Below are 24793 nucleotides of genomic sequence, written 5' to 3' on the forward strand. Positions count from 1 at the left end.
AAACATACTAATAAAGAACACAATAATTATTAATGAGCATGATTATCTCCAAATACATCATATCATTTAATATAAATGTTGCATAAATGTTCCAAAATATCATAATACTAAATTACAAATCATTCCAATCATTAACATTACGAAGCCCTATGCACCGAGCATGACCATCGTGTTTTGATTGTGCCAAAGCCTTTGTAAAAGGATCAGCAAGGTTTTGATCTGTGTGAACTTTTCGAATACAAACATCTCCGTTTCCCACTATGTGACGTATGTAGTGGAATCTCCTAAGGATATGTTTGGTGCTGTGATGCGATCTAGGTTCTTTTGCTTGAGCAATAGCACCATTGTTATCGCAAAATATTTCTATGGGGTCTTCTATGCTTGGCATCACCCCTAAATCAGTAATGAACTTTTTCATCCATGCAGCCTCTTGTGCTGCCTCCGATGCAGCAATGTATTCAGCTTCTGTAGTAGATTGTGCAACTACTTTCTGTTTAGAACTTTTCCAAGTTATAACTCCTCCATTCAAGATAAAGATATATCCAGATTGTGATCGTGAATCATCTCTATCAGTTTGGAAGCTAGCATCTGTGTAGCACTTTACAGTAAGATCTTCTTCCACACCACCATAAATCAAGAACATATCTTTAGTCCTTCTCAAGTACTTTAGGATGTACTTGACAGCCATCCAGTAGCTTTCACCCGGATTTTGTTGGTATCTACTCGTCATGCTCAAAGCATACGATACATCTGGTCTTGTGCATAACATGGCATACATAATGGATCCAATTGCAGAAGCATATGGAGTTCCATTCATTCGTCTAAGCTCATCATTTGTGCTAGGACTTTGAGAATTGCTTAATATTGTACCATGTGACATTGGCAAAAATCCGCGTTTGGAATTTTGCATCTTGAATCTTTTTAGAATCTTTTCAATATATGCACTTTGGCTCAAGTCGATTAGCCGCTTTGATCTATCTCTATGAATTTTTATTTCTAGAATATAAGCAGCATCGCCAAGGTCTTTCATTTGAAAACACTTTTCAAGCCAAGACTTTACCTTTTGTAAAGTTGGGATGTCATTTCCAATAAGTAGTATATCATCTACATATAAGATTAAAAATACTACTATGCTCCCACTAGCCCTTTTGTAAACACATGGCTCATCTTCATTTTTGATAAAATTAAACTCTTTTATTTTCTCATCAAAACGAAGATTTCAGCTTCTAGATGCTTGCTTTAATCCGTAAATGGCTCTTTTAAGCTTACATACTTTATTAGGATACTTAGGATTTACAAAACCCTCTGGTTGTTCCATATAGACATCTTCACTTAAGTGTCCATTAAGGAATGCGGTTTTGACATCCATTTGCCATAGCTCATAGTCATAATATGCGGCTATGGCAATGAGTATTCTAATTGATTTTAGCATGGCTACTGGAGAGAAAGTTTCGTCATAGTCAATACCATGAGTTTGAGTGAAACCTTTCGCCACTAGTCTTGCCTTAAATGTATGTACATTTCCGTCCATATCGGTTTTCTTCTTGAAAATTCATTTTCTCCCAACAGCCTTGCTTTCAGTAGGTAGATCAACTAAGTCCCATACTTCGTTGTCATACATGGACTGCATCTCGTCATTCATGGCTTCATGCCATTTCTTAGATTCAGGATCTAATGTAGCATCTTTGTAGTTAGTGGGCTCACTTTCATCCACCAAGAAAATTTCATCATATCTTTCGGGACTATGACGAGGTCTACTAGATCTACGAATGTCTTGTGTTACTTCAGGTTCCTGAGCAACCAATTGTTCAGGTTCTTCAACAGTTTGTTGATAGCTAGTGCCAACCTCAGGTGTGACATTTTGTGGTTCTTGAATTCCTTCAAGTTCTACATTACTCCCACTTGCTTTATTTAATAGAAACTTTTTTTCTAGAAAAGTAGCGTGTCTAGAAACAAACACTTTGTTCTCGGTAGGATTGTAGAAATAATATCCCACAGAATCCTTTGGGTATCCCACAAAAATGAATTTGATAGATCTGGGATCAAGTTTGTTGGAAGTTTCTTGTCAAACATGTGCTTCGCAACCCCAAACTTTCAAATAAGATAAATTTGGAACCTTTCCATGCCATAACTCGTATGATGTCTTATTAACCTTTTTGGTTGGTACCATATTTAATATGCAAGCAGCAGATAATAATGCATAGGTCCAGAAGGATGGAGGAAGTGAAGTATGATTCATCATAGATCGAACCATATCAAGTAGGGTTCGATTCCTCCTCTCAGAAACACCATTATGTTGTGGTGTTCCAGGTGGAGTGCGTTGTGAAATAATTCCACAAATCTTTAGATGATCGTCAAACTCTTGACACAAGTACTCACGTCCTCGATTCGATCGAAGAACCTTTGTCGTTTTACCTAGATGATTTTGAACCTCATTTTGAAACACTTTGAACGTTTCAAATGCCTCATGTTTATGTTTCAATAAGTAAACATAACCAAATCTACTAAAATCATCAGTAAATGTAATGAAGTATCTTTCACCATTTCTTGACATAGTTCTAAAAGGACCGCATACATCGGAATGTATAAGTCCCAAAAGATCCTTTGCTTTTTTTCCGAAATCGAAGAAAGGTGCCTTTGTCATCTTCCCACTTAAACAAGATTCACATACATCAAATGACTCAGAGTTAGTTGATTTTAAAATTCCATCAGATTGGAGTTTGGTTATGCGTTTCTTGTTTATGTGACCAAGACGACAATGCCATAGATAAGTTTGATTCAAGTCATGCTTGGATCTTTTGGTGTTTATGTTATACATAGAACTATTATTGGATGAATCTTGTATGTCAACTTCATATATGCCATTGTGAGGTCGTGCCTCAAAATAAAAAACATCTTTATTGAAAACTGAAATATTACCATTAGGAAAAGCATACGAGTATCCAGATTCATACAAACGTGCAGCTGAAATAATGTTCCTAGTTAGACTAGGTACATAATAACAATTATTTAATATTAAATACAAGCCATTTGGTAATAATAGTTCATAAATGCCTATTGCTACAACCGCAACATGTGCTCCGTTGCCAACATGCAATACCAAATTGCCTGGTTTCAGCTTCTTAATCTTTCTTAGTCCCTGCACATTATTACAAATGTGAGTTCCACAACCAGTATCAAATACCCATGAATTACTAGAGAAAGCAAATAGTTCTATCATATAGATACCTGAGGTGCTAGCATTGCTAGACTTTGTCTTTTTTAGCTCTGCAAGGTAAGTCGGGCAGTTTCACTTCCAATGACCAATTTCTCCACAATGGAAACAAGTGGCATCTTTGGCAAGTTTTTCTTTCTTCTTGACAGAATCCTTTGGGACAAACTTTTTGCCTTTGTAGTTTCCTTGACTCTTAGGTTTGCCTTTACCTTTATCTTTGGCTTGTGGCTTCTTGATTTTTCCTTCCCGAATCATGAGGACTTCAGAGGTTTTGGATGGAATATTCTTCTCGGCAGTCTTAAGCATTAAATGCAACTCTGAGATAGATTTCTCCAAATTGTTCATATTGTAGTTCAAGAGGAACTGGTCATATGACTTTGGTAGTGAGTTGAGGATCAAGTCTATTGCCAACTCAGGACCAATGGAAGATCCAGCCTCTCAAGTTGATCTATGTAGCTCTTCATTTTTAGAACATAAGAGCTTACAGATGTCCCCTCTGTCATCTTGCATGCGTGTAACGCTCTGACAGTTTCAAAGCGTTGTTGCCTAGCTTGTTGCTGGAACATTTCCTTTAGCTGCTTAAGCATCTCAAAGGCATCATGATGCTCCAGGTCCTTTTGCAAGTCTAGAATCATGGTGGCTAACATGAGGCATGCTACATCTGTGGAGTCATCCATATGCTTAGTCCAAGCATCTCGGATGCTCTTAGTGGCATTAGCAGGGGGTTCCTCGGGAACGGGTCCATCAAGTATATACGACTTCTTTTCGACTTTGAGAACAATTCTCAAATTACGATACCAGTATAAGAAGTTCGTATCATTGAGTTTTTCCTTCTCTAAGACAGATCTTAGAGAAAGGTGGTGAACGGGTGTAGTTGCATTAGGTGACATCTACAAAATCAACAAAGTTCTTTTAGTATTTTAATATTTGATCCTTTAATAATTGATTACCCTAACTTTCTTATGAAAATTTATTTCTTAAAGGCTAGAATCCAAGTAACATTTAACCTTGAGTGGTTGGCTGATGCTCTCTCCACTAAGTTTAAATCAACAAGGTAGGTAGCGATTACCAATTGCAAGTCTAATACAATTTCTATATCTTAATGGGATCCCTAACAAGAATTGTAAACTGGTATATTTAATCCCATCTATGCCTTGGGCCTCTTGTGTTTGGCTGATGCTCTCTCCACAAGAAGCACCAATTAAGTTGTTCTATTTAAAAACTATGATGTTCGGCCCAAGACTGTCATGGGAATCGCGAAACACCATCTCGGTAATCACAAGACGACCGTGGTGGTTGGCTGATGCTCTCTCCACAACGACGTACAAATGAGAAGCGAGTGTCTTAAAAAGGATGGCATAAACTTACATTTTAAAAGTGATTTAGTGTTTTGTATTATTCCAATTTGACAAAACATTTCGTATAATGATTGTTGCATGCATTCAACAATATATTATACATATACTTTAGATAAAATCATATTTAATATGTTGGTCTTGAGTTTATAGAATCTCTATTTTAGTCACTCACGGCGTGTACAATTTTAAACTAATATCCTATATCAATATGTATATATTGAGCGCGCTAACTTAAGACCAATTTTAGTTTCTAATAAAACTCATTTTATTTAAAACTTTATATAAGAGTTTGATTTAAATTTATTAAATTCATAATTTATTAAAATTCATAATTTTAATGTCAATTTTGAGCTTTTTTTATGTAAAAACTCCTTTTTTATTAAAACTCATTTTATACTTTTATGAAAAACCATTTTCAAAATTATATATAAATTTACCAAACTCTTATTTGTGTTTGATTTGTTAAAAAAAAATTATTTTCTAGCATGCAAATATCCTATATTCAAACATACAACATACAAACATAAACACAACAATTAATAGGTGCATAGCCAAGCCTTTTCCTAATCGGTTTTCGTGAGCCAAACGAAGGGACCAGGTCAATCTAAGGAGATAACAAATATCCATGCTCCATTGTGATGTCTTGAAGCTCCCACTTGCCTAGTCAACATTTGGTGTTGCAAATGGCTCCAAAATTGCTTAGAACTCCATCTTGAATTTTCTTCATGTCTTGTTACATTTTTATAGATAAAATATACAAGTCTACACTAATACTTTTACATCTCAAAATTAAACAAAACATGAAAAATAAAATTATTACAAACCATTATAAATGAAAGAATAATTTACAACCCAATTGAATTTCAACACAACCAAACATCACAAAATGGTCTAAAGGCTTTCTATGCACCATGCAACTTAATATATCAACTAGTATATATATATATATATATATATATATATATATATATATATATATATATATATATATATATATATATATAGCAACTTCTACAACCATACATGCATGTAAAAGGAATGGTTGTAGCAAATAAAATAACTAAGTTGCATTTTAGAAATCTACAACTTTTCCTTCTTTTTTTAGAATAAAAAAAGTTGTTCATTTCTAATAAGAACAAGTTCTTATTGTATATAACATAAGTTTCTTAATACATGCAAAAGCGGCTCTTGATACCACTGATGGGGTTTGTTTGATTTTTCATAAAACTATTTAGCAGCGGAAGCATGTACAACAATTTTTAAACCTTTCAAAAACTCCCCACCAAAGATCCAATTGCATGTTGTTAAGAAAACTAAATAATAAAGAGTGAGTTTAAAGACTACAACCTTTGAAGACTTTGAACTTGAGAAGTATGTATGCTAAGAATGTAGGGGCCAAAGTAGCCTCCCTCTATCGATAATTCACACGAAAAAAAACTCCAATATCAACCGGATGCTAGTCCTTTATAACCCTTGAAAACAAGTATAAGAAACAATCTTTCTTATTTCTTATTTTCTAAAACTATCTTGTTTTAGTAACTCTTTCATCTTGAAAGAAAACTTAGAATCTTTTATAAGTAACTAAAAGAACATGTTTGATAATACTTGCAAAATATGTTTTCTTTAAAAATCTACAAGTATACGTATGTATTCTTTCATTTTAAAGAAAACCACAACTAAGCCATCATGATTCATCATCTCACTTTTTCTTTTCTTCCACCAATTAGTGTAAGGTTATCATGACATCCATTATAAGTTTATAATACACATTTATCTTTTAAAAGGTTGAATAAATAATGTGTATGTATAGCCTTTAATGATATGACTTAGATAATGTATACTTGCACATTATATAATTAAATTACAAGATAGAAACAAGTAATAAAGTTTACTTGCTATCCTACACATAGACATCTCTATACATATGTATGGATATTATTTATATACACTTGTGATATTATTTATCCAATCAAATAACAATGTCACAATATGTATAATAGGGATGAAAATATTCAAATCATATACAAATATGTAATTGATATTTATTTGCTAATTGTGTGTGACCCTATAGGTTCAAATGTTATTAGTAGTGTGGACATAAGTTGTACCTTGGGCATTAATAACCAACAACATCTACAAAAGAATATCGGGTATAAAACTCACATGAGTTGCATCTTTTTGGGGGAATCGCCTCTTTACTAGTGGCGAATCTAGAATGAAAATTCAATGGGATTCTAATTTTTTTTTTCCAAAACTAATTATATTTTAAGGGTACTTTAGTGGTTTTTTAGCTTTAAATAACTATAAATTTTAAAAATATACGAGTTCATGTAGTTAAATTTAGTGGTGTCCTGTACAATTTGAATAGTAGATTGTCTAATTTTTTTTTAATTTAATGGGGTCATGGGACCCCACTCCACCAAGGGTGGATTCGCCACTGCTCTTTACACTTCGAGATAGTTCTCATCGAGGGTGGTAAAGAGACGCTTCATTGGAGATGGAGGTGGTGTTGGTGGTTGACTTTTGCTGAGCCTCCATGAATGTTGATGAGAGGAGAAGGAGTTTCTCCAACTCATGTTTTGTATATGTTTGTAATATGAATGGGTCCTCCCTGGAAGCCTCATATTCTTCATTATATATGAAGGAATGGGTTAGATCCATTAGGAGTAGTCCAGTAAAAAGAGCCCACTAATGGTGGTCTAATAAGATAACATATTAAGAATGGCTTGTGGGTAGGGATGTCAATGGATCGGATATGGATCGAGTGATGTCGTATCCATATCCATATCCATTTAGTTTTTGTCCATCCATATCCATATCTATATCCATATCCATTTAATTTAAGGTCATCCATTCATATCTATATCCAATGGATTAAGCGGGTTAATGGATATCTGTTGGATATTCTAATAATGTTATATTATTTCCTATGATGCGATAAAAAAAGCGTAGTATAGCAAAAATAAATATAACATAACATAATTAAAATCTATCCCCAAAAAAGTGTAATTTTTCATCGAAGATAGAATACAATTTGTTGAATTTACTATTAAACATAGATTATGAAAAATTAAATATGTAATTTGTATGTTTATTTTGTTATATATATATATATATATATATATATATATATATATATATATATATATTGTTATAATATATCATAATTTTTTTATTATAAAGTTGAAAACAAAATGTAAATAGTCATTTGACCGACTATTGTAAGAAAAAGCAACGATATATGAATTTGCAATAGTCAATATGTATGCATATATCTATATTTATGTATTTGTATATGTATTTCGGGTGTAAATGGATATATCCATGGATGAAATTTTTCATCAATATCCATTTAGGTTCATCCATATCTGTATCCGTATCCATTTAAGTTCATCCATATCCATCACGAAGCGGGTGGATCGGGTGGATATCCATCGGATCGGATGGCCATTGTCATCCCTACTTGTGGGTATTAATAGTCCATAATAATATTCACGTCATCAATCATTAACGACATTGATTCAAAGAATACTCGAAAAATAACATTTTATAATGAAAAATATGGGATGGTTACATGTATTGCCTTTTTTATGATGTTCGGGACAAGTGGTGGAAATAGACACGTTTTTCACTGGGGGCGAAATTTATTTTAAAAGCGCATCAATTTTTTTTTTTACAAAATATGAAGGTTTTTAGGCAAAATTTGAAGATTTTGCGACAAAATTTAAAGGTTTTTGGGCAAATTTTGAAAGTTTTGGGGCAAATTTTGAAGAATTTGATGCAAAATCTTGAGACCTTGGGAGAAAATATGAAGACTTTTAACCAAAAAAATTCCACTGGGTTCGAAATGAAAAACTCAAATTTTTTACAATTAAAAAAAATTCACTGGGAGCGAGTGACCCCACTTGCCCCTCTTCATTTCCGCCCCTTTTCGGGACCTTCATAATTTATTTATTGGTCATATGTTATACTCTAATAAAAAATAGACATCTCACGTTTAGATATATTTAATATTTTGACTATTACAACACAACAACAACAACAACAACAATACCCAATCCCATAAATGGGGTATGGGGGAGGTGGGATGTAGACAATCCTTCCTCTATCATAGAATAAAGAGAAATCATTTCTCCACCCCGAGTTAAACACTCACAAGAGCGGAGAAAGTCCTCCCTCCCTCTATTCGACGGGTAAAGAGATTGCTTTCAAGGGGACCTCCGGCCATAAAGAATGAGAAAAAAAATAGATATATATATATATATATATATATATATATATATATATATATATATATATATATAATAGTAATAATAAGTAAGAAAATAAAGATAAAAAATAAAATAAACAGAGACGCCATGAAAATGGTAGAATCAAATTTTCATAGGTTTTACTTCGTGCCTGGAGTTCAATTTAGGCTCTAAGCGGTAGACAAGTCGCCAATAAATCGACGATTGCTAAGCCTCGCTTAACAGAACCGTGTATGAAAAAAAAAAATTTAGTAGGAATATATATATATATATATATATATATATATATATATATATATATATATATATATATATATATATATATATATATATAGGGAACTAGAAGACGTACCTTAGACAGTAGGGCGAAGCTCAGGACAAAAACGAGAGATGCTACAACTAAAACTAAAAAAAAAAAAAAAAAAAAACATGTCCGCAAACAAGCAACCCTAAACACAACAAAACATACAAACCTATAAACACAAGAACACAAACCAACAGACATACAAGCATACGTACGTACGTGCATACATACATACATACATACATACATACATACATACATACAAGAAACCGTACGTAACCAAACAAAAAACATGAAAACCTGAAACTTACCCGCGAGCATACATACAAACATACATAATAGCAGATCCACATACGCAGCCAGACACCCAAACAGACACAAACGAAACAAGCCCGCATATACAACAAATGCAACATACATAAAGCAAACAAATAAACAAAATACCCGCAACCCCAACCTAATCCCTAAACATGTATACAAACAAACACAAAACAAGCACACACATACATACCCAGTAAAAAGAAGAGGGTCCAGTAATAAACAAAGTACAGAAAAACGCGTTACATGGCGCAACAAACAAACAAAAATGATCACACGAAAAACACATTAAAAGAGGACACATCTACACAAACACACAGACCAACGAACACAAACACACAAACACACCAACACCCAAACAAACAAAAACCTACTCTTCAATAGTCAAAATATATTTAATATTTTGACTATTGAACATAAAAAAAAAAAAAAACAACTATCACTTTGATAGATTAATGCATAAACTTTTAATGTTACTCCTTTCATCTTAAGACTATTTGTAGTGGTTGGGGGTATGAATTGAGAGCGTGTGGATTTTTAATGACCAAAACGTGTGGATTTTTTTGTGTAGAGTAGTGGTGGTGTGAGTTAGGAGTATTGTGATGATGTGTTAAAATATAATTAGATTAAGTATTAAAAAGGATAAAAATAATATTTTAAAATAATAAAAATTAATAAATATCAAGCGATGGGTATTGCCATCCCCGTTGCCAACCCAGGAACGCCTCAAATTAATTGGCCGGTATAACAACCCGGAAATTTCCGACAAAATTTAAACCTAACTTTTATGAAATATCAACGATTCACGAACAGTTATTTGTAAATAATAATACATTAGTATTAATTAATATTATTAATATAATATTTAACAATATTATCATTATTTTTTAAAATTATCATTATCAGTATTATCATTTTTAATAATATGAATTTGATTATTATTATTATTATTAGTATTATTATTACTAATATTATTATTAGTATAGTTATACTTATCATCATTATCATCAATATAATTACTAATATATTATTAATATTAATATCATTATTATTAATACTTAACATTTAATTTAATATAATGAAATATCATTATTATAAATAACATTTTATAATGATTATTATCATTATTGTTAGAATATTAATATCATTATTTGTTTACTAATATCATTATTAATATTATTAGTATTGTCATTATTACTAAAACTATTAAAATTATTATAAATATCATTATTATTATCAACATTATTTTTGATAATTAGCATTATTTTTGTTATTACTAGTGTTATTATTATTTTTATTATCATTAATAATATTAAAAGTATTATTACATTTAAATATATTTATATTTATTATTAATTAAATATAAATATAAAAATCAGATAATGGATAAATTAGGTAAATCTGACTTTTATTTTTTTATATTTTTTTATTGTGAGATCTTCTTTTCTTATTTTTTTATATATTCTTTTATAAAAAAAATTAGGTATTCAGTTTTTATATTTTTCTTACTGGTGATCTAGTCGACATCGATAGTAATTGATCACCTCAGATTGATTATAAAGTCCCAATCAATTTATTCATCATCATTATCTTTTTCTGTTGGATTTAAATTGAACAGAACTATACAAATATATATATATATATATATATATATATATATATATATATATATATATATATATATATATATATATATATATATATATATATATATCTCTGTTCTTCCATATTTTTGCCAAAATTCGAAAACGAAACCCATTTCAAAATCCTTAAACGCAGTTTTGTTAGAAATCCCTTAGTGAAACTATGTGTAAAATCTCAGGTTCCAATTTCCATTATCAAATTCAAATTTTTGAGTCAAAGATTTAATATAAAAAGTCAAACGAACCTTCTTTGAAGAAATTCGAGTTACATGTTATGATTAAGGTAAAATTGATATTTTCTAAAGTTTCAATGAATGTTTTATAACATATTTCATGTTATAATGTTTATCTAAAACGATCTAGAAATTGAGATTGAGTTTTGAGTTCTTTATATTTTTTTTCGACACAGCAGGTCTGTTTCATTTTCATTTATTTTATTTTTCTATTTTTAGATAATTCAATCACTCACTTAGTGTTTCTGTTCGTTTACAAATCCTAAAACCCATTCAATGTTTAATTGATTGTGGTTTTGATTTCTGTTCGTTCGATCCAGTTTTAGAAGAAGAAGAAGAAGTAATATAAATCAGATAATGGGTTAAATAAAAATTAACTTGAGTTTAAATCAGAAAAACAGAAGCAGCGCAGTGGTTAAGGTTTGTTGACAATGAATATTGTCTATTATTTGTGGCATGCGGTTTTAGTCTTAATTAATGTAATAGGTAGTTTACTTGTTATGTTATTACTTAGTTTATCCATGGTAAATGTAACTTACCATGTCAAGTTACCACTTGGAGGTTGCTAGTATAAAAGCAACCTCCCACTCTTATTTGTAACTAGTTGAGTTAACTAGTGTGTGTAATCATAATATTATTTTCTCAATTATCTCTCATGCTAGTTCTTGCACATCTTCACTACCAAAACCCATAAACACTAAATATAAACCGATCGACACCTCTAAAAGGGACTAACAATTGGTATCAGAGCGGGTCTAGGCATCGTGACTAGAAGATCCAAGGCTCGAAGGTCTCCATCGCGTTTTTGAAGTGTTTGTGTTAATTTTTGATTTAGGTAACTCGAAAACTCAACTCACTATCTTATTCTTATTAGTTTTAGTACTTATCATATCATTTATGTGTTATTAAAACTACTTGAACTGATTTTTACACTTTAAAATACCAACAGATTCATCTAATTGTATGTTATTCTTGTTGTGTGAACTTGAAACTTGCATATGTAAACCCCATTTTCATTTTTAAAGCTTGAATCTGTTAAATATACTCGTGTTTGGTTAGAATCTGTTGCAAGAACACCTTAAATCTGCTTGTGTTTGTGAAGAATATGTTGTAAGAACACTAGAAATCTACTTGTGTTCGTCAAATGATGTGTTTTTCTTAAATTCAGACTGCCCGAAAACATGTATTGCATGCTCGAAAACCTGAAATTTGTGCTCTAAAACCTGAATTTAGTGCCTTAAAACCCGATTAGTTTTTCTCGAAAATTTGTTTCTGAGCAAAATAAGTGCTCGAAAACTTTAATTTGGACAGATTACTGCTCGAAAATCTGAGTTTGCATCACTTTTGCCCGAAAACTTTATATTTTTGGCTCCAAGTTTGGCTTATTTTTGGCTCCAAGGTTTTGTCCTTTAGATAATACCCACCGAAATTCATTTATTCACTAGGTAATACCCACCGAAAAAGCATCTTTGTACTCTTGTGTCATAAAAAGTACTAAGGACAAAAAGAACAAAAGGACATAAAACTGACAGATCCTGTGCTCGAAAACCTAGACCTAAAACCCCTGCTCGAATACATCTGCCCAAAAACAACTGCACAAAATTCTCTTCTTGAAAAACTGCACGAAAAACCTGCTCGAAAACCCTTTGTGCTCGAAAACTCTTTGTGCTCGAAAATATTAGTGCTCGAAAACTTTATACCTTCTGCTCGAGAAACTTGACGAAAAACTTTGCTCGAAAACCACCTGCCTGAGAACCTTGCTCGAAAACCTGGTGCTCGAAAACTTTTGACCGAAAAACTCCTGCCTGAAACCCTTATAAAGTTCGAAAAAAATAAGAGTAAAAAGGCGGGAAAACGTGAGTAAAATTTAAATTTTTTCTTGGATTTAAAAGATCATTTTTACGCGAGATTTAAATTTTCACGACAGAAAATTTTTCGGCCCCAAAAACCACCCGAAAACGCACGATTATGAACGAAATTTGCCTGAAAATTTCGGAAAAAGTCAAAATTTTTCCTCAACCCCCGGGTCACATATTAGTTCATATCCCAAAAGTTTACGACATTAATTTTTGTTGAAAATTTTTGGAGGGAAATCCAAATTGTGCACTTAACGGACAATTAACAGACACTTAACGGAAAGTTAATGATAACCAATGAAACCTCATTTTCAAAATTTGATTCACGTAAATCATATTTTGAGGGGGAGAAAAGTGATATTTCTTAAGTTTATTTGTCGTTTCGTGGTTTGCTGGTAAATCTTGTCTGTCCTGACCTACTTGTTGAACACCCGTCCTATTAACATGGCAAATCGTGATGATCACCTGTCCTCTAATGTTGAGGAAGAGGTACAACTATACACTGATATTACTCATGAATATTATAACTCTGTGCATAATAATTCTGTGTCTATATCTGACGTATTTCAAACTTGTCCTGAAACACCTCTTGATCAAAATGATTCAATTGCATGTAGCTCTGCTTTTCATACCCCTGTCCCACCTGTCCAAATGAAACTGCCCATTAAACCTGAATCTGTGCCTTTCAATGACAAATGTGTATTTCCTATACTACCTGATATGTATGTAGACAACTTTGCCAAGATGAATAGAGACCTTAGATCATTTGCTAGTCAAATTAGCGAACTGAAAAATGAGAACTCTAGGTTGAAATCTGAATTGGAAATGAAAGTGTCGAATCATACTTATTTGAAACTAAAACAAGATCTAGCTGACAAAGTAACTGAATTAAGAGAGCTAGAAAGTAGTGTGAAACCCCTACGGGTAGAAAGGACAGATTTTAAACTGAGGAATGCAGTTCTCACGGAAAAAGTTAACAACGCTGAAAAAGAACTTAAGAAGCTTAATGATTCTAAGAAACTTTTCCTAGAGACTGTAGAACAGAACACTAGAAATCCTTTGAGTGACCTGGCCGAGAAGACTTCTGAATGCTCTAAGTTAGTTACAGAAAACTTAGACTTGAAAACCCAACTAAGTTTACTTGAAGAAAAACTTTACAGAACTGACCAAGCTAAAGTAGTCTTAAATGGCCACATTTCTAAACAAGCTCTGTTCTTGAATCGACCCAAAAACTCCTACCAAAAACACCAGGGGTTAGGGTTTGAAAATCCTCAAATACAGTCCAAGATCTCCAAAGCTGAACCTTTTTTATATGATGGTAGATACATTAACATAGGTTTGCCAGAGAGACTCACTTTTGCCAATGAAAGTGAGATTGAGGAGAGAATAGCCAATCAATCAACAAAAATGAAACGTGAGGTGTCGTTAATTTATGACAAAATAAATGCAAATTACATGAGAAAAGATGGTTCATATTATAACACACCTCTCGATTTATTCAATGATTTTGAAAGTTTGAATGCTCAAAATAGTCCTAAAAGGCGTATAATCTATTTACTAACCTTGGTGTTAGAAAGATACATCATCACTCTGGAGGACGAACTTGATCAAAACAAAATCAAATATTTTGACAACGAACTCAAATTTCAAATAATCATTAAGGCTTTACAACACCAAATCTCTGTCATTGAATCCCAAAACAACAAACTGGTCTCCAATGTTCATAAACTTGAAAATCAAATTGCAAATCAAGTTGTTAATTTTTGTGAATTGATTTCAAAGAACACTGAATCACGGGACTCAAACCCAAAATCCGTGAATGACTCCATCGACTGTGTAGGTCTAGCACAAGAACTCAAAGACTTTAGTGATTCTCTCTTGACCAAGCTTGACACTGTTGAACGTAGGTTAGAATCATCTAGGTCTAAATCTCTAGATCACTTCTTAGAATCCCAACCCAAGTTTTCAGAAGTTAAGTTTAAACCATAACCCGAGAAAGAACCTATCTCTTTAGGAGCTCAGGATGTTGAGACTGACCTTACTCAATTTGTTGACAAGCTAGAACGAGAAAACTTAGATCTGCAGGTTAAATGTGAGACCTACAAGAAAACTTTAGCAACAATTGAGAAGATGCCTGTAGTTCCCAAAATAGAACCCACTTATGATTTTAAAGACTCTGTTGTAGTTTCTATTGATGACCTTATCTTAGAAATTCAGGAGTTAAAAGCTCATGTGAATCTACTTAACGAAGAGAATGAGATCTTGCATGACCAATGTGATTCACTTGAAAGTATGGACTTCGTGATCAAGACCATATATTCAAAACCCGGTTCTTACAAGATCTGTCCTGGTACTGAGACCATACTGACCTCCACTGACACTTCAAAATCAAATGTGTCAGTTGGTTCCCGTGTTACTAAGTCTGAGATGTCCAATGCTTCAACGTCTACTCCCAAGACTATGAAAAAGACTATGAAAAAGCATGTGACTTTTGCCAAAACCAATCCCAAACCCATAGTGTACCAATCCTCAATATACTCGAAGACTGCTGTACAAAAAACACCAAAGACCCTGGAGGCTCCAAAATCGAAAGACAATGGTCCTCTTAAGTCTACACAGACACTGAGGAAATCCCCCATGAAACCAAAATTTCACCTGGATACCCCACCAAAAAGGTTCTCTAACCCCAAACCAAAAGAACGAGGTTCTCCAAAGTCAACAGTGACTCTGAGAAAAACATCCTCGAAACTAAACGAACCCAAATTTACTCAACCCAAACCAAAGGAACCTAACATTGCCCTACCCGTAGCATCCAAGTTCCCATACAAAAAAGATTTACTCCGGTTACCTGACCAACATCAACCGTCCGTTTCTGGAAACAACTGATGTTATGCGAGGTGTATATAAAATAGTTATTAATTTTAGCAGAAAACACTATTAAATACGATACAATTTTACACAAGATATTTATTTATTTATAGAATGGATATACTTAAACCTTGCTACAACACTTATAGGCAGTGTACCTAATCGTAAAGTAGTGTAGTTTTTAGTAAGTCCGGTTCGTTCCACAGGGAAATCTTTAAACAAAGCTCAACGCTATATTAATTTACTTTTATAAAAATACAAACATATATATAAGTAATATTATTATTATAAAGGGGGTTTTTACCGTTTAATGACCGGTTTGTCGATTTTAAGACTTTAGTCGCAGTTAAAACCTAATGTAAAATATAAAATAAATACAAGACTTAAATTAAAGCGTAAAGTAAATAACGATAATGAAATTGCGAATTATAAAAGTGCGATAAAATAAAATTGCGATAATTAAAAAGTACGATAATTAAAAGTGCGATTAAATAACAATAAATAAAAGTGCGATAATTAGAAGTGCAATTAAATATAAAATAAAGGAAATTAAATATGAAATAAAAGAATTATGCTTATTTAAACTTCCGTAATCATGATGTTTGACGTGTTGATTTTAGTTTTATGCCCATGGGTTAATTGTCCTTTGTCCTGGATTATTTAATATGTCCGTCTGGTTTTTGTCCATAACAGTCCATCAGTCATAAATATAAAGTGCGAGTGTCCTCGTCAAATTATTATTATACCCGAAGTTAAATATTCCAACTAATTGGGGATTCGAATTGTAACAAGGTTTTAATACTTTGTTTAATGAATACACCAGGTTATCGACTGCGTGTAAACCAAGGTTTTACTACTTTGTTAACAATTACACCAATTACCCTTGAATGTAATTTCACCCCTGTTTTAATTATTCTAGTGGCTATTAATTCATTCCCGTGTCCGGTTAAATGAACGATTATTCGTACATATAAATACCCCGCCCATCGTGTCCGATTGAGTGTATATGGTAATTTATAGGGACGCCCAATTGTAAATCTTTATATTAACATTAACAAACTATCATTTAGTTAAACAAATATAAAGCCCATTAATAGCCCATAGTCTAATTTCCACAAGTGTCGTTCTTTTGTCCAAACCCCAATTATGGTACAAAGCCCAATTACCCAATTTTAGTAATTAGCCCAACATCATGATTACTTCGTTTTAAATAAGCATAATAATAACTTAGCTACGAGACATTAATGTAAAAAGGTTGAACATAACTTACAATGATTAAAAATAGCGTAGCGTTACACGGACAGAATTTCGACTTACACCCTTACAACATTCGCTAACATACCCTTATTATTAGAATTATAATTAAAATTAAAATTAAAATATAAATTATATATATATATATATCGTATATATGAGAGAAGAGAGAAATAGATTATTAATTGCGATCAGAATTCGGTTGCTTTTATAGGAAAAGTTGAAATTTGGGGCTCCGCGACTCGCGACAAAATCCTCTTCAAACTCCGCGAGTCGCGGAGAATGAATTTACAGCTCACACCCTTGGAGTCTTTCTCTGCCGACGGTTTTATAATATATATATAATATATATATAATTAATATAATTAATTATATATTATATTATATTTATATACATAGTTAACTTGTAATTTTTAGTCCGTTGCGTCGAGCGTTAAGAGTTGACTCTGGTCCCGGTTTCGGATTTTCGAACGTCCTTGCGTACAATTTTATATTTTGTACTTTGCGTTTTGAATCTTGTACTCTTGTAATTTCGAGACGTTTCTTATCAATAATTGGAACCTTTTTGATTGTCTTTTGTACTTTTGAGCTTTTTGGTCGTTTGCGTCTTCAATTCGTCGAATCTGTCTTTTGTCTTCACCTTTTATTATTTAAACGAATATCACTTGTAAATAGAACAATTACAACTAAAAGCTTGTCTTTCTTGAGGAATAATGCTATGAAATATATGTTCGTTTTTAGCATTATCAAATATTCCCACACTTGAGCGTTGCTTGTCCTCAAGCAATATTGTCTTGAAATACTAGAATCACTTCTTTATTCTTCACTCTTTGTACATCAGTGATTTCTATACGGCGGTATAAACAATGGTAGTAACGATATGGTTTACAGTCCCACATGACTATAAAAATTTAGATCCATTAAGGAAATTGGATCTTTATGAAAACATTTGATCTTTTGAAAATTAAATCTAGTTTTTACCCTAGATAAGTTTTCCGGGATAACCCTTTACCGGTGTTTGCAAAATATTTTTTTGGGTTTGGTGGGGTTCAGAATTGAAAATTTTAGCTCACAACTTGCTGTTTTGTGTCACCCACTTGCTAACCTTGTATTTGGAAAGCAACACGTCCAGTTTACTTGTTCCGTATATTACCTTTCGGCAAACTACCGTCCAGTTGTAAAGGAAAGCGTTGAACAAGCAACTGTTAAGGCAATGTCCCGTGACATGCTTTTGATTATGGTCTATAACGTGTCGGACGCAATTACTATCCTTGGTAGGAGCAATAGTAAAGCTCACCCTTATAATTTTTCGGTCTGGCACAAGGTCCTGTCTTTGACCACTATGCAACCACCGTTCTTACGGTTGACACCCGATTTAGTTCAGGTGACCTAATGAATTCCAGGTGAATTCCTAGAATTTTACGTTCAATGGTAATGAACGCATTGAAAATGGGTTTTCAGAAAACAAATCGGTTTGTATTTTTGATCAAAATATTTTCTCGTTCAAGCTCGAGTTTAGATATCATTGAATTCTATGAGTTTATAATTCTCAATCTTTAAAGTCAATCTCAAGGATTGAGTAATATCAGGCTTAAAAGCTGATTTTTAATCTTTAAGGAGATTATCCTTTCTGGGGATCTGATTCATTAGTCTTATCCAGCTAATTTGCATGGTGCCCCCCCCATTGTACGAGATAAATCCTTCTCATGGTTAGGATAAATCTGGCCACTTGGCGACCCTGTTTAATGCTGAGGTCCGTGGATTTCCTGCTGATTTTAGTGATGACTTTTCTAGATTTTTCGTCAACCTACAGCTGGTCTGGACGACAACTTCATGACCTAAATCAAGAAGCGCGTGTCTTTTTTGGAAGACTTTACTTCCTTTTAATGATGGAATTGATTCATCGTGTAGATCCATCTCTTCTTTTCTTTCATCGGGTAAAAACAGTTTAGTTTAGTCCAAAGCAAAAGTATTTTCAGTTATTTGTTACAGATATATGTGACATATGTTTAAGATAACTTGGTAAATTTTTCCACACTTGGCTTTTATTTTCCTTTTTATCGTCCTCTATTCCATCTTAAATGAATTTTAACATTTTGGTTTGTTTCTCAATTTATGTCCTTTCCGAGGTTACAATAATTTCGGTGTTAAAACCTAGTTTTATCGTTCATAAATATGTATAAACATGATTTTGAGTTCATTTAATTGAAAATTTTGAAAAATTTTACTAGAATTGGGTAGTCAGTATATAAGACTAGGGCTGTTCTTTTTTATCAGAGAGCACTAGATTCTAATACAACTACTGCTTTACTAGTATTTTTAATGGTAACCAAGTGTTAAAATCCGAAAGAATTTAACCCCTTCCCACACTTAAGATCTTGCAATGCCCTCATTTGCAAGAAATCAGTAACAATTTAAATTATTGAGGGTGATTTGTGTGAAAATGATTAAATTTTACCAAAGTTTCCAAATATATTGGCGTTTGTTTGCTGAATGATAAATGGTGCACATCATTTGTTCATTCCGTCTTGTTGTTATTTCACATATATTTTGCATCTTGTCGTCAAAATTAGTTGCTTTTGCTGAACTTAATGCCAGTCTTTGAAAATGCGTTGTTTTACCCTGTTGTGTACATAAGATAAACTACAAACATATATACATATTTTTGAAGTTTGGTATATTACCCCACATTCAAAAATTATTAAAATCTAAGAATAAAAGTTAGATAATTATAAAAATGATTACAATATTAAGAAAAGTATTAAACGTATCAATAATTACAAATTACAAAATAAAAAAAATAATAAGTAAACTAAGGATGATATTGGTACCAATAGGGGTTCCAGGCATAACCATAAGTGCTATAGAATGCTTCGGCAGGGTCATACGTAGGATACGGTGGCTGCATCTAAATATGCATTAGTGTCAGCAAAATCATCAATCAAAATAATTACAATGACATTATCAATTTATATCAAACTTAAGCTTATTTTCACATTTTTATCAAATCTACACTTTTTCAAATAAGCATATACAAAAATTTTCGCCAAGTTCATAAGCATTCAACTCAAATAACATGTCAAAATAATCATTACTAGCAATCAAACAAGTCTCAAATGGCATTATCTTTCAAAAATCAAGTTCATGAATTTTAGACTTGAAAAAGTCCACTTTAATTCTCAAAATCATGTTTAGGCTCAAAGTTTGGATCATTTAACTACCTAGACATGTTACACTACTCAATTTAGCAACAATTCATGACAAAAATCGGCCATAACCTGTTTATATCAAAAAGCCCCAAATTTGCTCAAGAACACAAACCCTAGATTACTCAAAATTTGAAGTTTAAGGCTTCTAATCATGTTAAACAGCATCAATCTAGGTTATACAAGCATAATACATAAACAATTTAAGCATAATTACACTAAAAAGCATCAAAATCAAATTGGGAAAAAAATTGCTCAAGAACACCAAATTTCGGATTAAATGGTGTTTAGGTGTAGAAATTTACCGTTTTTCTTGAGTAATTCTTAGATAGCATCCTTCTCAACATGATTTTAGCAAAAAATTTGGTGATTAACGGTTAAAAATTGTGATTTTGGGGTGTATTTTTCGGGTTTTTCGGGTGCAGTTTTTCGCAGTTATTTTTGAGTTGGGGGATGGACTGATCAGTTTGCAGCTCTTTATTTTTTTCTGATTTCCGACCCCTCCGCGAGTCGCGGCGAAATGCACTTCAAACTCCGCGATTCGCGGAGTTTGTGTATTTTTTTTTTTTTTTTTTTTATAATCATTAACTTTTGAAAACAATTAAGAAATTAATTTTAAAATTTTGTTTCCCTTATTATTTAGGACAAGGTCGTTTCGGATCGATGTCCTAGTCCGTCCTTCGACAAAATTTTAAAATTTGTCTTTTTGTAGCGATTGTTTTAAAAGCTAAGATTTTTGGGTTTTTTCAATGTTTTTGGCATACTTTAATTCAATAAGATTAAAAATAATGATAATAAAAGTTCTCGTCCCTCCCTCGGGTAAAGCAATTTCGGTTCAAAGACCTAGTCTTCAACTTACGATGAATTTTAAAAATCATATTCTTAACTTAATGAGATAAAGTAAATTTTTGTTTTTAAATTCACACAACTTAAATATAAAATTCAAAATTAATATTAAAAATTCACACCAAACTTAAAATTTAAAATGCATAAAATTAAGAATTTATATTTAAAAATTAAAAGTTCACACCAAACTTAATTTAAAAATTCAAAAATTCATATCAAACTTATATTAATTTTTCAAATATTTACAATTTTAAATATATTGTTTTTATAAAGTTTACAATATTAATTTAAGATTTAAATATTAATTTTAAAAACATGGTAAAAATAAAATTAAAAATCTTTTTGTCTTTTTATCCCACTTTAATCAATCAAATATTATCAAAAATATGCGCCCCTCTTTTCGGTAAAGTAATTTCGGTTCCAAGACCTAATTTAACTCATGACGAATTTTTGAAATATTTTGGGTTGATTGATTAAAGATATTTATACCTTAAGAATAAACGTTAAATTTCGCAGTGATGTAATAAATTTTTGAATGATATCAATAATTTTGGTCGCCAAACCTAATTTTATTTAATACCAATTTAATACTTTTTAGCGAACAAATTAGCGTTTATTATCAAAAGGTTAAAAATAAAAAAAATAAAAACTGTACAGACATACCTGTGAAATAGATTTCTTAGTTATATGATCTATCCCATTCATAAGATAGTCGGTTTAATTGGTTTTCCATGGCTACATAGGCGTAACCTCGAGCATTCAGTGTCTTTTCTTCTAAACATATGAACGGTCCGTCTCTGCATAAAGTAACAAATTCGGTATTTGAATAGGTTTGATTATTTGAACATTTACCTCCATGTGACCATTTTCCGCATTTGTGACATCGTTCTAGGTGTCGTGCTCTTCTTTTCGCTGCGGATTTTGATTTTTCTTTACCAAATTGTAACTTATTATCTTCGCATCTGGATTCTTTTCTAACTCCGTCCATTCTTTCTCTGATTACTGATACTATTTCACTCGGTAGTATGTCATTATTACGTTTAGTGATCAAAGCGTGTAGCATTAGACCATGGTTTAGTTCACAGGCAGTCTTCATTTTGTAAAAACCTAAAAAAAATAAAAATTCAGAATGGGGGGAGAAGACTAGTTCTTTAGGGTCTGCTAGGGAAAGACCATTCGGGTTCCATTTTCGAGAACTACACGAAAACAGACAATCTAACTCTAACAGAAATACATATTATCCTTTAAAGACTTGGTTCTCCCCACACTTAGTTAGCTGTGGTGTCGAAATTGTGATTAACTTCGTTGTCGACTTCCATCGGACCATGTATGCAATGTTTAACTCTGTGACCATTAACTTTAAATTCAATCCCATTTGAATTTATTAATTCTATCGTTCCGTATGGGAAAACTCTTTTGACTATGAATGGTCCAGACCATCTTGATTTCAATTTTCCAGGAAATAGCTTGAATCGTGAATTGAAAAGAAGAACTCTGTCTCCTTCTTTAAATTCTTTTGAACTTCTGATTCTTTTATCATGCCATTTCTTCGTTCTTTCTTTATAGATTAACGAATTTTCGTATGCTTCATGTCTTAATTCTTCTAATTCATTTAGTTGACTTAATCGTAGACGTCCGGCTTCATGTAAATCAAGATTACATGTCTTCAAAGCCCAAAATGCTTTGTGTTCAATTTCTACTGGAAGATGACATGCTTTTCCATAAACAAGTCTAAAAGGTGTGGTTCCAATTGGAGTTTTGTAGGCTGTTCTAAAAGCCCAGAGTGCATCTTCCAATTTAATGGACCATTCCTTCGGATTTGATCCTATGGTTTTCTCTAGAATACGTTTTAAAGCTCGGTTGGTATTTTCAACTTGTCCACTTGTTTGTGGATGATATGCGGTGGATATTTTATGAGTTACTCCATATCTTTTAAGAACTTTCTCAAGTTGATTATTACAGAAATGAGTACCCCGATCACTTATTAAAGCTTTCGGTGTTCCAAACCTTGCAAAAAGACGTTTTAAAAAGTTGACTACAACTCGTGCATCGTTAGTTGGGAGAGCTTGTGCTTCCGCCCATTTAGATACATAATCAATGGCTACGAGTATATATAGATTATTATGAGATTTTGGAAATGGACCCATAAAGTCAATACCCCAAATGTCAAATACTTCACATACTTGGATGACATTTTGTGGCATTTCATCACGTTGACTTATTTTTCCGGCCCTTTGACATGCATCACAGGATTTGCAAAGAAGGTGTGCGTCTTTGTAAATTGTAGGCCAATAGAATCCAGCTTCATAAACTTTTCTAGCTGTTAGTTGAGGTCCATAATGCCCTCCTGTTGGTCCTGTGTGACAATGGTTTAAAATTTTACTAGCTTCATCTCCAAATACACATCGGCGTATTATTCCATCGGGACAACTTTTAAACAGATGTGGATCTTCCCAGAAATAGTGTTTTATATCACTGAAGAATTTCTTTCGTCTTTGGTACGATAATCCTTTTTCAAGGAATCCACAAACTAAGTAGTTTGCATAGTCTGCAAACCATGGGATTTCTTTATAATCTATCTTCAATAGATATTCATCAGGAAAGTTGTCTTGTATGGCCGATTCATTCAGAACTTCTAATTCGGGATTTTCAAGACGAGAAAGATGATCAGCGGCGAGATTTTCTGCTCCTCTTTTATCTCGGATTTCAATATCAAACTCTTGCAAGAGTAAGATCCAACGGATTAATCTTGGTTTAGCATCTTGTTTTGAAAATAGGTATCTAAGAGCAGAATGGTCGGTATAGACCACCGTTTTTGCTAGAACGAGATATGATCGAAATTTATCAAAAGCAAAGACAATAGCAAGGAGTTCTTTTTCAGTAGTTGTATAGTTCGTTTGTGCTCCTTGTAACGTCTTACTAGCATAATATATAGGTTGAAATCGTTTTTCAATCCTTTGTCCTAAAACGGCTCCCATTGCAAAATCACTTGCATCGCACATTAGTTCAAATGGTAGATTCCAATTTGGTGTTATCATGATTGGTGCATTAGTGAGTTTCTCTTTAAGAATATTAAAAGATTTGATACACTCATCTGAAAAGATGAATGGCGCATCCTTTTCTAGGAGTTTATTCATAGGAGTGGCAATTTTAGAAAAATCTTTTATGAAACATCGGTAAAAACCGGCATGCCCTAGAAAACTCCTAACTCCTCTAACATTTGTGGGATGTGGAAGTTTAGCAATTACATCTACTTTAGCTCTATCCACTTCAATTCCTTCTTTTGAAATTTTATGTCCAAGAACGATGCCTTCTTTAACCATGAAATGGCATTTCTCCCAATTAAGTACTAGATTTGATTTTTCGCATCTAATTAGCATTCGTTCCAGATTAACTAGACATGATTTAAATGTATCACCGAAGACTGAAAAGTCATCCATGAA

General features: G+C 32.4%; 1 protein-coding gene across 1 annotated transcript; it reads right to left on the reverse strand.

Annotated features, from left to right (window-relative positions):
- Nucleotides 1-3615: 3615 nt before the first annotated feature.
- LOC139842706 (uncharacterized) lies at nt 3616-9327 on the reverse strand. Its single transcript, XM_071832820.1, has 3 exons — nt 9318-9327; nt 9175-9227; nt 3616-4104 (listed from the first exon to the last, which is right to left on the reverse strand). Exons 1-3 carry the CDS (start codon nt 9325-9327, stop codon nt 3616-3618), a joined length of 552 nt encoding a protein of 183 aa, XP_071688921.1.
- Nucleotides 9328-24793: the final 15466 nt, after the last annotated feature.

Source organism: Rutidosis leptorrhynchoides, chromosome 4 (assembly GCF_046630445.1).
Source record: "Rutidosis leptorrhynchoides isolate AG116_Rl617_1_P2 chromosome 4, CSIRO_AGI_Rlap_v1, whole genome shotgun sequence".
In the NCBI taxonomy this organism is placed as follows: domain Eukaryota; kingdom Viridiplantae; phylum Streptophyta; class Magnoliopsida; order Asterales; family Asteraceae; genus Rutidosis; species Rutidosis leptorrhynchoides.

Excerpts from the sequence above, each read along its gene's own strand:
- LOC139842706 (XM_071832820.1), bottom strand. Across the intron at positions 4,105-9,174 it reads GCTTCGCCCTACTGTCTAAG|ATGTCACCTAATGCAACTAC; the intron begins GTACGTCTTCTA and ends TTGATTTTGTAG.